This window comes from Siphateles boraxobius, unplaced genomic scaffold, assembly GCF_051911475.1.
Source record: "Siphateles boraxobius isolate OS27281-9 unplaced genomic scaffold, OSU_SipBor_1 66, whole genome shotgun sequence".
In the NCBI taxonomy this organism is placed as follows: Eukaryota; Metazoa; Chordata; class Actinopteri; order Cypriniformes; family Leuciscidae; genus Siphateles; species Siphateles boraxobius.
Window position 1 is genome coordinate 25712422 of NW_027509193.1, and position 13289 is coordinate 25725710.

The following is a 13289-nucleotide window of genomic DNA, read 5'->3' on the forward strand; positions in this document are numbered from 1 at the left end:
CTCGTCACCATGATGGTAACCCCCACAAAAAAACCCAACATTACAGAAACTCTTCTAAATTAGCATAGCAAAAAATTAAACACTACTAAATATCCCACTTAATATTAATATTGCACACCACAAAAACAAAACAAAACGTATAACACTTTATTTGATAATTTTTACTCTCCCTTGCAAGTGCTATGGCAAATAATACTGGGAACTAGAAATCCCAGCCCAGATGTTTTAGACTCTTTGTACTTTTTGAAAAAGTTCAGGCAAGTCCCTTTTCTGTTTGGATATCAGTACACACATTAACAAAAAACATAGCCAATGCAGTTGGTTTGTTGAGGTGGGAATTGAATAACTTGATTTACCTGCACAGAGCATTTGAACGGAACACCTTAGGCATAAAGCTGAATGCCAGCATGACTGCCCCATATCAATGTCTGACATTAATGTTATTGAGCTGAATGGAGCCAAATCCCAATCCAACATCAAGTGCAAAATAGCCATAAATGGAACATAGGCATGCAAAAATGCATTGTGATTTTATTTATTTAGCATTTTTGGCGAATATACTTAGAAACTACTTTTTATGCATGTCTTGGGATGGTTATTTTTTATTTCATTTTGTTACATTCCCTTTTGTTATTGTTAGGTATTTTTTATGACCCAGCATGATGTTATTGGTCAGTGCGTTTTGCCACATTATATGCAAATCTGTTATGCATATTTAATAGTCTACTAAGCATCTATTTGCAGACTTGATATTATACTTTTTCTATTGGATCAATAATAAATGTGCCAGGAATTTCTTGTATGAAATTTAGTTTTTGATTGAGACATTGTATAGCCTGATGTATTTTGTTAATATTCGACTGTTATGCAAACCGACTCTCCAGTTCCAGTTCCAATTAGTATTCAGCTTATTTTTGGAAATAAATACGAATCGTTCTAAAACAATCAAATCACACTAAATCATGACTTGGTTTCAGATTTCCCTAACTTTAATATCAATGCTTATTATTTTATATAAGAAAGTGTGTCTGGTTTGATGAACAGTTACCTTCATACTTTTGAAAATCCTCGGAGTATTGGCGTAGACCCTAAAGGTTCTTTATTCAAACCACATAAGGACTTAACTGTAAAATGGACAGTTGCTGAGTTACCCAGTAACCATTGCACTCTCGAGTATGACCCTGTAGTAAATATGTACCGCTCTTTGCTTTGGATTAGACGTGTCTCCTAAATGACTCCTCTCTCATTCTTTGCATTATAGGACTGGACTCAAATGGGTTAAAAAAAAAAAACATGACTTATTGTCATGTGACCCATGCCATAGTCCAGTTCTTCTGTTTGAATAAATAAAGCAGTGCCCTTGCTGTGTGTTTGAAGAAAAGGCTTAGGAGCACCCCTGACCCGGCCAATAGACCCAGAATCACAAGCCCAGTAGTGTGCAATCCTGCATTTAGAACTTTTTTTCTTTCTTTCTTTTCAAAGCAATGGGGAGTTGCAAATGCAATGGGTTATAGTGTTTGTCTTGCATACTGCACTATATCCTTCCACATCTCCCAATTATGGATCCCCTCCTCCTCTACTATCTCCTCTCCTCCATTTGCACCCCATCCAGAGGTCTAATCTGTCCTTTGGTTAATGTTTAGATGCAGTCCAAAGGGTTCACATCTGCTGTTAGCGATGTGCAATACAATGGCCCAACGGTTCATCAGCAGAGCAAGACTGCTTCCCTCCTAGGTTAATCGCATGCTAACCTCTTCTACAAAAGGCTCATGTTGCCATTGATGCCTTGTTGTTGTTCCTCCTCTTGTCATGCTAATGCAATATTTACACATGCAAAAAATGGACCCATTGTGCTAAGGTGTCTGCGGCACAGGAGGAAGTGCTGTGTGTATGTGTATCTATGAAAGTGTGTCTGAGTCCATCTCTGGTTTGAGTAATAAGTGTGAAGTGCCCCTCCCACGGTGGATTGAGGAAAGGCATGTGGGAACGGAGAGCGGTTGAATTGAATTGGGGGAAGGGCTCATTAATTTCCACTGCCATCCATTTATACGTCATGCTTGAATAGTTTGGCATATGGGTTTAATTCGTTGGTTTAAAGGGATAGTTCACCCAAAAATGAAAATTGTAATCATTTGCTCTCTCTCATGCAAACCAATCTTCGAAATTCAAATTACAATATTTTAAATGTAACCTCCGTTGGCAGTCCAGGTAACCAATTTTTTTTAAAGTATTTTATTTTTAAAAGTTTAAAATTAAGTATTGTGAAGAGATATAATGGCTTTATATGATGAACAGATTTAATTTATGCTTTTATCTACTGTTTTGAAAATTAGATAAAAATTAGAACATTTTGAAACGTTTTGAATATTAACCTCATGGATTTGGAATGACATGAGGATGAGTAAATGATGATAGTTTTAATTTTTGGGTGAACTATCCCTTTAAATTCAAGCCGTATCCCTACTAAGGGGGAAATTCCAGTGGAATTGTAGTGACCTGTCCAGAATCATTATGGACTTGAACAGCATTTATAAAAATTTCTGCAGATCTCAGTGGGGAAAACCGCATGTCCTATCGATTGTTGTTTTTATCTATTTTACTTTGAAAGCTCCAGGAAGGCAGCGGACCGAATACCATACGCGCCTCTGCGTCATCTCCCGCTCCAATGTCAAAGCTGGCAAAAAGAAAACGCACAATTTAGACATTCCACCTTTTGAAGCTGCACATCTGGTGGCTATTGTAATGACAGTTAACATAACATTTAGGATGAGTAATAATTATTCAAGACATTTGTTTACAAGCAAAAGCAATTTGTGTTTGTGGTTTTTCTCTGCCTCTCTGTAAACATTCTTCTTTTGAAGGGAATTAAAAGGCTGTCCGGCAGTCGGAACAGGTTTGTGACTGGTTCCTAAATTTCAAAAGAAAACCACAGAGCCTCACAGACTAATCATTCCACTTTTGCCAAGGCTATTCTCCTGAGTGGAATGTCATCATATCAAATGACAGCGCGCGCTTTTTTTTATGGCCTCATTTTATGCTGTCACTTCATAAGCAAACGTTTGATCCTCTCTTTTGCAGGTGATGCCTTCCCTGGTGCCTCGAGCCCATTCCTTAGCGGATACGTCAGCGCCTCAAGCGTTCACGGGTCGTCGGATCCGGCCTTCCGAGCTCCCAACCAAGCCAGCCTGCAAATGGCCCAACTCTGGGCCTCTCACCCTCATGAAGGTAAGAATCACTGCAGGTTTTTGTGCCGCAATAGGAAGGTAGTAACGTCAAAGCATGTCACTGCTTAAAGCGAAGCGGGACCTGCATTTGCGCACGGCAGCTTGAGCGTATTGGGTTTAACGATTAGGTTTGTTGGCAGATCAGTGAACTCAGACAAAGGCTGTAGTCAGAGGTCTGGGTGACAGGCAGGGCCGGGTGGACGGGCTAATGGAAAAAAAACACCCTCTATGATACAACCCACAGGCCTGCTTTATATCTTAAGTTAATGGAAATCGACTTGGTATTAGAAGTACGAGCATGTGGTGTGGACTCTGCTTAAGCAGATAACGGTGCAGTATTTTTTTTGATAAGTGGTGTGTGTGGCCGGTTAAGGCTGTCGGCTGGTGATGCGTAATATGCAGTCATGTCAGATGTCTGAGGTGGATCTCTCCCTCTCCCCCTCTCTCCCTCTCTCTCTCTCTCAACTAGATTTGTGTGAATGGTGTGCAACGACTGTAGAAAAGACAATAAAAAATCAATTTCATCCCTGCAGTCCTAATGTAGAATAGTCCACATCTGACATCCACTCTGCTGCAATGTAATTGTAACGAATTCCTTTCTTGAAATGGATGGTGTCAGTCAATATCCAAGAGCTTTGACAGAGCTTAAGACTGATATTAGTACTGCTGTCCTTTGTATAACAGAACTATGTATATTATAGTGTTATGTAACTCTAAGTTTTCTAGCAGCTTAAAAGGTCTCAAAAATAAGATTTAAAAATGTATTTATTTTCCTGTGATGCTGAATTTTCTGCAGCCATTACTCTAGTCTTCAGTCACATGATCCATCAGAAATAATTTTAACAAATCCTTCAGAAATCATTCTTATATGCTTTTGCTGCTCGACAAACATTTATTATTATTATTATTATTATTATTATTATTATCAATGATGAAACGGTTGTGCTGCTTAATATATTTTATGAAACTGATGCATTGTTCTTTTCAGGATTCTTTAGAATTTTTTAGAATGAAGATCAGCATTAATTAGAAATTGAAATCTTTTATAAGCCATAGAAGCTGGAATGGTGTTAAGAAAGGAAAAAAAAAAAATGTTTGTAACATTTATAAATGTCTTTACCATCACTTTTGATCAATTGAATGCATCCTTGCCAAATAAAAGTATTAATTTCTTTAAAAAAAAGTTGTGGTGTACATTTTTAAAACATTACATTTAGGTTTATAAATATGGCAATAAAATCTGGAACTATACAAGTATAATGCAACTCTGTGGCACGGATGGCATATGATGATTAATGTTTTTTTCCAATCCATTTGAACCAATGCTTCTAAGGCTATCACAAATCATTCTTGTAGTTTTAATAAAACCTCATCTATACCTATTGTCTCCATCGAAGTAAAAAAAACAACAACACTAAAAACAATATCGTATCTTAAACAATATCTTAAAAACATAACAAATAAAGCAGCGTGGTAGTTTGTGCATGCCTGCCTGAATGAATAAATCAGCATTTATTTATTCATTCATCCACCACAAGCAAAGTTTTATGCACATTTGGGAATTTATTCATATCTCGCTTTTATCCAGCATTTTACCTTATATATAATATTATGAAATATTATTTCAGTTTGCAAAAGATCTGAATGTGATCAACCACTGTAAGCTTTAGTGTCAATGGAGTAATAGTTCAACAGGGCCAATGACTGTTACGTCATCTGGCTTAAAAGTCAGCCATACTTGTTGAGCCTGGAAGACTTTTGAGATTCTGTTATTTTTGCACTGCAGTTGCATTAGACATTTCCTTCATATTCTCTCTTCCTCATCTTTGTGTATAAAGTCAAGACCTTATCTGTGCTGTATCTTCAAACTTGCATGTTCAAACAAGATGATTCATTCGGCACTGAAGCCGTTCCAGCCCCTGCCATTTTGAGAAGATGGAGATTTCAGCTTTCAAAATGGTTCACGTGTATGCCAAACAATCGAAAGAAAAGCAACGCTAGCTCTGTAAAAGGGTGTGGGCGGATTATTAACAAGGTTTGTTGAAGGGCCTTGTACCCATAGGCCTTTTTTTCAAAGTACAGATGAATTGTCTAAAACCTTGGCACAGATCATAGCAAGCCTGCCTCGCTCTGCCTGTGTAGAAATGCGATGAATAGCTGACATTGAAGTGTACTCTGTCTCTGCAGCCTGTGAAAATATTTGAACATGCCTGTTTATTCTGAAGGGTGCACCTGGCTCTTATTAACTGAAGGAAGTCGAAGTAGCAGCTGTGGAATTTTTGCACGAAATGTGTGAAACAATCAAGCACGCCGCACTCGCCCCACTGTGGATTGCAAATACTCCATAAATAGAGGGAAAAACCACTGCCTTTCTGTCAGTTTATCTTTGCAGTTCAATTAATAAACATGAATTGCAGCGAACTGTGAAATGTTTGTTTGTTTGACGTGGGGTTTGTATATGCGCTGGGTCTTTGCGTGATAACCCCTTGAGCGGTGGTTAACTTGAAAATACACAATCTCTCTATACGCTAAGATTTGAGGATGAGGCGTTCCGCAACATGGGATGCCTTGTGTGGATCAGGTGAGCACAGATGACGGTTTGAACCAGTTTATATTAGGCAAGAATCAGTATCCCTGGAATGTGTCCTCCCTGGTCTTAATTCACGTGCCGCTGTGGCTTCGCAGCTGCATTTTTTTTCTTTTTTTTTCTGCGAGCATGTGTCTGTGACCGTTATCTGCAGCGGTTTGTAATCAGATGCGTGGCCCTTGAGGTCTGCTCACCTTTGGACTGTGGAGGAGATGATGGTGGCTGCGGGGCGGCGCTCTGTGATTGATAAAGCGTCCATGCCTGCTGCTCCTGTCACACGTTGGGCTCGGCTCAGAAAGGAATGCCCCTCTTTGACTATGATGATGGATTTGTGGGCACAGGTAGCGCTTTGATGTTCTGCTTCCTGTGGCGTCCCTGGGGTCCGGATGACGTCGGTTTTGAATGCTGATGTGTTTGTGAAATTGGAGATGTTTAATAAATATAATAAAAAGAGGGAGGGTGGAGGCAGATGTATGTTGACAGAAATTCTGGTAGGTGCCTCTTTCTGGTGCTCATAAATGGGTTTGTTGAAATTGTTGCAGCTTCTTCTGACCTTTTGCAGCCCCTCTGTGTCTAAAATACAGGTCTTGAACCACATCCTCTCCTTCAAAGCCTTTTCTATGACTTTTATATAGTCCGAACCTCAGGGAACAGATTTTCTTTTTTTATTTCAGCAAGGGTATGTCGTAGCATCTTTGCTTTTGAATGTTAATGGCCTGCTTTTTTGACTGTTCCTTTCTGAGCTAAATTCCCCTCTCCACACGTAGCCCATTTACACGTAACCTTCCACTGTCCTTCGTCATAGATCCCTAAAGAATGAGCTAGGTTAAATGGTTCCTGTGACACACACACACACACACACACACACACACACACACACACACACACACACACACACACACACACACACACACACACACACACACACACACACACACACACACACACACACACACACACACACCTTTTCCCTTTACAGTCACACTAAACCAAATGTTATGGGAAAATGGCATTTTCTTTTTCTGGTTTTCATTATATTTATTTATTTTAAGTATTTTTAGGATGTTCTCATCTACATTAAATCCCACAACTGTGGAAAATTGACCGGAAACATTATGGAAATTAATAATCTTAAATTCTATCATGCATGGAAATATATTATTATTATTATTATTATTATTATTATTATAGTTTGCGTTACTTGAGTTTAAATTGGCTTGATATTGCTTTTTTGAACAATTTGTGTAGAGTGCTGTAAACATTGTTTGTCCAAATGTTTATTAGAGAGAGAAAAACTGACAATTTAAATGGTTATATTCATTTATTAAAAAACTGCAGACCTTGCATACAAATAGATATTCTGTCCAGTAACTGATATAAAATGATTCTGAATGATTCTTTCCAGTAATCATGAACACATGGAAATGGCACTGAGAATTCATTGGTCAACATGTGGGAACCCTGTATCTAGCTTCCTGGTTTTTCAGGAAGTTTCTCTGCATTAAGCACGTTGTGTTGCAGAACTGTAGGAAATGGCAGTGGCAATCAAAACTAATTAGTCTGCAGATATCATGTAGGTTGAGACTTTCTCTCAATTTCACATGAGAGAAACTGAGATTAAATGACATTAGATTTGCTGTACATTGAGAGCGCTCCTGCCTCCACCACACCCCTCTCAAAGCATGCAGAAAAACACAAATAAATGTGGCACTGCAGTTCTAGCCCTGTTGCTAAGAGTAGGACGCCTTCAATCATCTCTCGTTATGGTGTGGGAATGCAATCAGCGGCATAGCACTACCCAGTTACCTGAGATGTACTAAATAAAGTGAAAGCCTTTGAACCACCGCTCTTCTTACTTAAAGTGCCATAAAGAATCACACTGTGTACTTTAAGACAAGGTTGTATTTTTAGATGTTTTGTTTTTGGACTGTCGATAACACTTAATGTTCTCATGTTACCGTTATCACTAATTATAAAGACTTTGCTTTGACTGCGAGGCTGTGATTGTAGATAAGCGTTGAGTAACCCTGGTGTTTTATGTGCAATGTTTGTCTCTGACTCTCAATTAAAATAAAAAATGAATGCAGTTTTTCCATGTGTGTGTAGCTTATTTAGACAGATAGACAGAAGAATGTCTTTGCCACTCATGCAATGCATAAATAAACATCTCATCCACTGTCATTTTGGCAAACATGTGACTAGATAATATTACCACACTAGCTTTGTGGGCTGACTCAGCCCTTTATTTAGCATGCTGTTGACACTACTTGTTTTAAGCAGCACTGTCTGGTCTATCTGAGGAATTTAATCAATGGCATATGAAATCCACAGTTAGACCACGCAGAGGCTGAAGACACTGCTTCTTTTTTGTGAGGTTTTGAGACCGTTTTCATGTGCATCCAATAAACCTTGCTTTAGAGCTCTGGTAACACTCATTGAAATGGTGCCGACCTTTGACCCTGCCCCTCCAGGACCCTGTATCTGTTATCGCTCTCTAAACATTGCTTCGGAGAACTGACTATTCCAGGGCCTTGCAAGTCAATCCATAATGGTTGATGTGGCCTGATTTAAATGGCATTGACGGTAAGAACTAATCCATTACACCCAAGACACTCCTGCTGTTGTTCAAAATCTGAACTTGTCAATATCCTAACACAGATCTTGTTGTTTGAATGTTCATTCAAATTTGAACGCCAAGAATCAAGTTTGCTATGCATGGACAGCTGTGTTGTAAATATTCTCCCTTAATCTCTGTTTACTTGGACATTATTCCTAACCCTCTGCTTTCTGGTCATCTTCAGTTGCATTAATTTGTTGTGAAATCATAAAAAGCTTTTCAGCAGCCCCTGTGCCCCTGTAGCTTGGCCAATATAATGGATGCTTGACCTTTCTCCAGCAAAGCCTCTCTGATTGTGTTGCAATTTTGCCAAAGGGATGGGAGAAGTGCACATTCTGGCTTCAATTTTCTCAATTCATTTGCAGCAGAAGCCGCTCGTCTCGTTTCCGCACTTTGCATTTAGCGCGAACACATTGTTTACTTTGCTTGGTTACTCATTTGTTCTTATGAGTCATTTCAGCACCACCTGAACTCTTGCCAAACCGTCACGCCTGCATGACGTAGCCGCTAGTGTTCTGAGTAATTGCGTGCTTTAAGACCCAGCCGTCCGAAAACAAACATTTTATTTGCCTGTCCTCATGCAGAGTCGCGCTCGGATCAGCATGCACCGCGGACCAAGGTGGTATATGCCTGCCAAGCCGCTCTGTAAAAGCAGCAACAGGTCTAGAATGCACTTTGGGTCTTGCTGGTTTTAAATGCAAGCATAACCCACCCACAATCAAAGGCCCTGTCCCATTTCTCCCCCCTTAAAACTTCCACGTGGTTTTGAGTGCCCTCGAAATTAAAGTCCCCTCAACAAGGGAAGTGGAGTTGAAGATCTTTCCCTATGAAATGGGACACCACTATATGCAAATTAGCGCGGCAAACCTCACTACGTCATGCGCAGCAAACCTCACTACGTCACGCGCAGCGTCAACGTGTCTACTACTATTTTCATTCAGAAAATGCCGGTTCCAGCTGTTGTGTGGCCTGTGTTCGTTTATCTACGCCTGATGAATCAACAGAGACATGTGGAATATAGAAGACGCATTCGCCATATTTTTGTCTGTATTTAATCGTTTAGACGCGCTAGTGCTGGGCGGTAAACCGGTTCAAACCGAAAACCGGTTTATATTTTCGTCACGATATTGATTTTGAATAAACAGCCATACCGGTGTATTTAATTACACAACGTTCGGAATGAACGTTACGCTGCGCGACACTGTTTCAGACGGACCCTTTACAATGTTGCACTTCTAAGCAGCGGGGTGAGGGTGAGGGTAAACAAACAGCAGTGCTCTGTTACGTTACATGGACGATGGATGCTGAGCGCATTATTGTAGCGCGAAAGTACATTAATATAATGCGCAAGCGCGAATCTCTCTGCTCGCGCGCGGAATATAATGTGCTGCGCTCTCAGATACACGCTGCTCTTGTTAAAATAGGTCTATTTTCTCTGGGCTCGCTCAGAGAATCCTGCACTTAAAACGTGTTCAGTGCAATCGCGAATCTCTCCTCTTCCCCAGCTAACAATTTTAGGTTATAAGAACGTTTTCATAACGTTCCCATCAAGTTATAAAAATGTTAACGTTATTTCAGAATGTTCTAGGGACATTCAAAATGTCCAGTTTTTTACACGTCGTATTAACGTTATATCTTGGTTATAAGAACTTTATTCAAAACGTTATAAGAACATTCAATTCTCCCGTTATATAAACGTTGTATTAACGTTCTTGCTTGGTTATAAGAACATCATTCAAACGTCATTAGAACGTACAATTCTCCTGTTATATAAACGTTGTATTAACTTATTTCCTGGTTATAAGAACGTTATTCGAACGTTAAGAAATAACAATTTTAGGTTATACTGGGCTCTATTCTATTCTACAATATTCACTAATGACAGTAAAATAGACCATCCTAAGTCAATTTACTGCAGTAATTCCTCTCTCAACCAGTATAAAATGCTTTGAACACCTGATTATGCATGAAAAAAAAAAACCCCGTCATAAACCGGAAAACCGGCATAATTTTGAAAAAAAAAAAAAGTGATTTTTTTGGTCAAACCGCCCAGCACTAAGACGTGCACATGAAACCCAAAATATAGTTCGCTTTTCTAGTTGCAGTCCGTTTCCGAGCGCGCGCCGCCATGGGAACAGGGTCAACGTCTCTTGCGCAGATCATTGTGCTTATAATAGCACTTTTTACAGTCAAACACCTCCCGCAATTTAGAATCAGCAATTTTACAACAATCACTGATTGTGCTCAGTGCAGTTTGGGTTTAACGTTATGGAGAATTTCATCTTTTTCTTCACAGCGCGCTGTCATTTCTTCCGGAGAAATTACAGCGCGCTGTGAAGAAAAAGATGAAGCACTAACGTTAGACGAACGCAGCTAGTTTTTAATAGTTTTACCTCACATCTTCTTTTTATAATCCTTGGAAGCAAAAATCGAAAATAAAATTAAATGAACCAGATCAGATGTATATTTGATGGACAGACTCTCTCGAAGCACTCGGCAGATATCATGAACATCGTCGGATAAATAGCTTTGTGAAACATTTTCTAACATTAGTGTTCAAAACTTAACAGTCCATTGGATGTGCATCAAACTAACATATTTCAACATATTTAGAAATTTTAACATGCTTATTTGTGAAAATATACTTCAATTCTTCCTTTCCAGCGGTGTCCGCCGTCTTGTTTAAAAACATTTGGCTTGCTGAGTCCGCAAGGTATCCTGGGTAATTTCATCTTCCACTTCGTTTTAAGCCTGCATCGGACTGCACTGTGTTTTGAGGGTTGATTTTAAGGGGAGAATACCACTCCCCCTTGCTCTTTGGAGTATTGGGACACCCTACCCCTACACGAGAACGCGCAAAAATAAGGGTTAGGGCAGAAATCTAGGGTAAGGGGAGGTATTGGGACAGGCCCAAAGTCTCACAATGGAGGTTCTAAATGAAGGATTTGATCCACTCCCATTTGATTTGTATCTTTTACAGCTAGGAATGATGAATGTACTTACATGATCCTCTACTCCAGAGTAGTGGTCGACCGATATATCGCCAAGGCTGATATATCGGCCGATATTTGGCATTTATAAAATATCGGCATTGACCGAAAAGTTTTTCTGATTGGCCAATGTGTTGGAAGCGGGACATTCTCCGTCTTCATTAGTTTACGATCTCTGTCAGTAATATCTAATACTTTGTTAGACAGAACTGGTAAACAAAAAGTAAATGGTATGCGAAAAAAAGTACAGAGTTTGCTTTTATATTATTTGTAACAGAAAAGGCAAACAATCAGGCTAAAATACTTTTTTATTTACCATCAACATTCAGCAAATGCGCATCTACATCATTTAAACAAATCTCTGAATATCTAATAAACATTTAATTTCACAAATCTTGCAGATTTAATCGAATCCAGACGTGATGACTTGTGAAGTGTGCATTTGTAGCTGGCATAAACGTGTTACTGCGAGTTGGTCCGTGCAAAGTGAGTGAATGCGAACAGAAGATCAGCTTCGCAGGAGACGTGATCGAAAAACTTTAAAAACTTCCTTTTAAAATATGCTGTGCTATATCCAGTTGCCCACTGTGACGCATCCATAAGGTTTTCTCTGTGTGCTGTATGTAAAATTAGCGTTACCTTGTCTTTATTTGAAAAAATATGATTACCAGTGTGCACGATATTACCATATTACGGAGTGCCCTGTTACAGTGTTTACTTCCTTTTTATTCACACATTCATATATTTTTAAACACTTAATTTATTTGTGAAAAAGAGTGTTATAGTAATGCATATTCAAGAAGTTGCCATCTAAAGTATAATCATGTTTATTTTAAAGATTTGTTTTTTTTTAAAGAATTTATTTATTTGCATATACAGTAATCAATATTTAATAAATTATAAAGTGTGTGTGTGTGTATATATATTACTGCTTTATATCGGCCACCCTGCTCTCTAAGATATCGGCATCGGCCATCAAAAAAACAATATAGGTCGACCACTACTCCAGAGAGAATAATGCTGTAAATATTTTGTCCTCCCCTTTCAATGTCAAGCATTTCTATCTTTAGAGGGTTGTTTGTTCTTAGCTCTGACAACCCTTTTGTCTTTCATTAAAGCTTTTTTTTTAAAGGAGGGATAATGTTATGTGTCAGCACTATTTGTGTGTGCCTTTTGTGCTTATGTTTATGGCTGTTTGTAGTGTTTGTGGTTATGAATGTGCATTTGTGCCCTTGGTGAAATCTTAGATGGAATTCATGACTTTGCATGTGTGAATGGCCGCTCCACAGTTACCAGATGTCAGATGTCAGAAATATTTCTCTCCCTTTGCTTTGGGTGGTGGTAATAAGTCAATTTTATGATTGGATCGAGGTGAGCTGTTGCTCTGGCTATTAAGCAGATTCATGAACTGATAAGATAATAAATTGTCAAAACCATGTGTTTGTAAATGTGCATAATTTTAATGACACAGGGAAAATTTTGTTCAGCTGGAGAAAGGTCTTGTGGACCGATGTACAGTCAATGACTCAAATGCCATTGTCATAAAATATTTTCAAAGGTTATAGTACCATCGTTCCTTCTGCCTATTCTCTTGAATAGTAAAATCCTGACTTGGCCATACTCTCTCCTTTCTAGGTTTTTCTCACTTGCCAAGCAGTTTGTACCCCAGCCCTTACATTCCCTTGGGCCACCTTGAGCATCCACAGCTCAGCCAACATGCACTCTTTGACTCCCAAAAAGGTCTGTATACGTCTGTAAAATCATGTTTAACCATTATCTCTGTGATTTATGGGTGTGTGTGACTATCATCATAACATTTATGCCTAATGTGTGTATATCAAGTGAATCTCCCTAAACTGTGCAGAAATTGT

At 39.0% G+C, this 13289-nt stretch overlaps 1 protein-coding gene across 6 annotated transcripts in view; it reads left to right on the forward strand.

Annotated features, from left to right (window-relative positions):
- tnrc18 (trinucleotide repeat containing 18) overlaps nt 1–13289 on the forward strand; it is an 86627-nt gene that overhangs the window by 26057 nt on the left and 47281 nt on the right. For all 6 annotated transcript variants that reach the window (XM_077213299.1, XM_077213293.1, XM_077213296.1 and 3 more), the window contains exons 3-4: nt 3079–3225; nt 13054–13158. In XM_077213299.1, coding sequence (XP_077069414.1) covers nt 3079–3225; nt 13054–13158 — 252 coding nt within the window. The remainder of the gene's footprint in view (nt 1–3078; nt 3226–13053; nt 13159–13289) is intronic.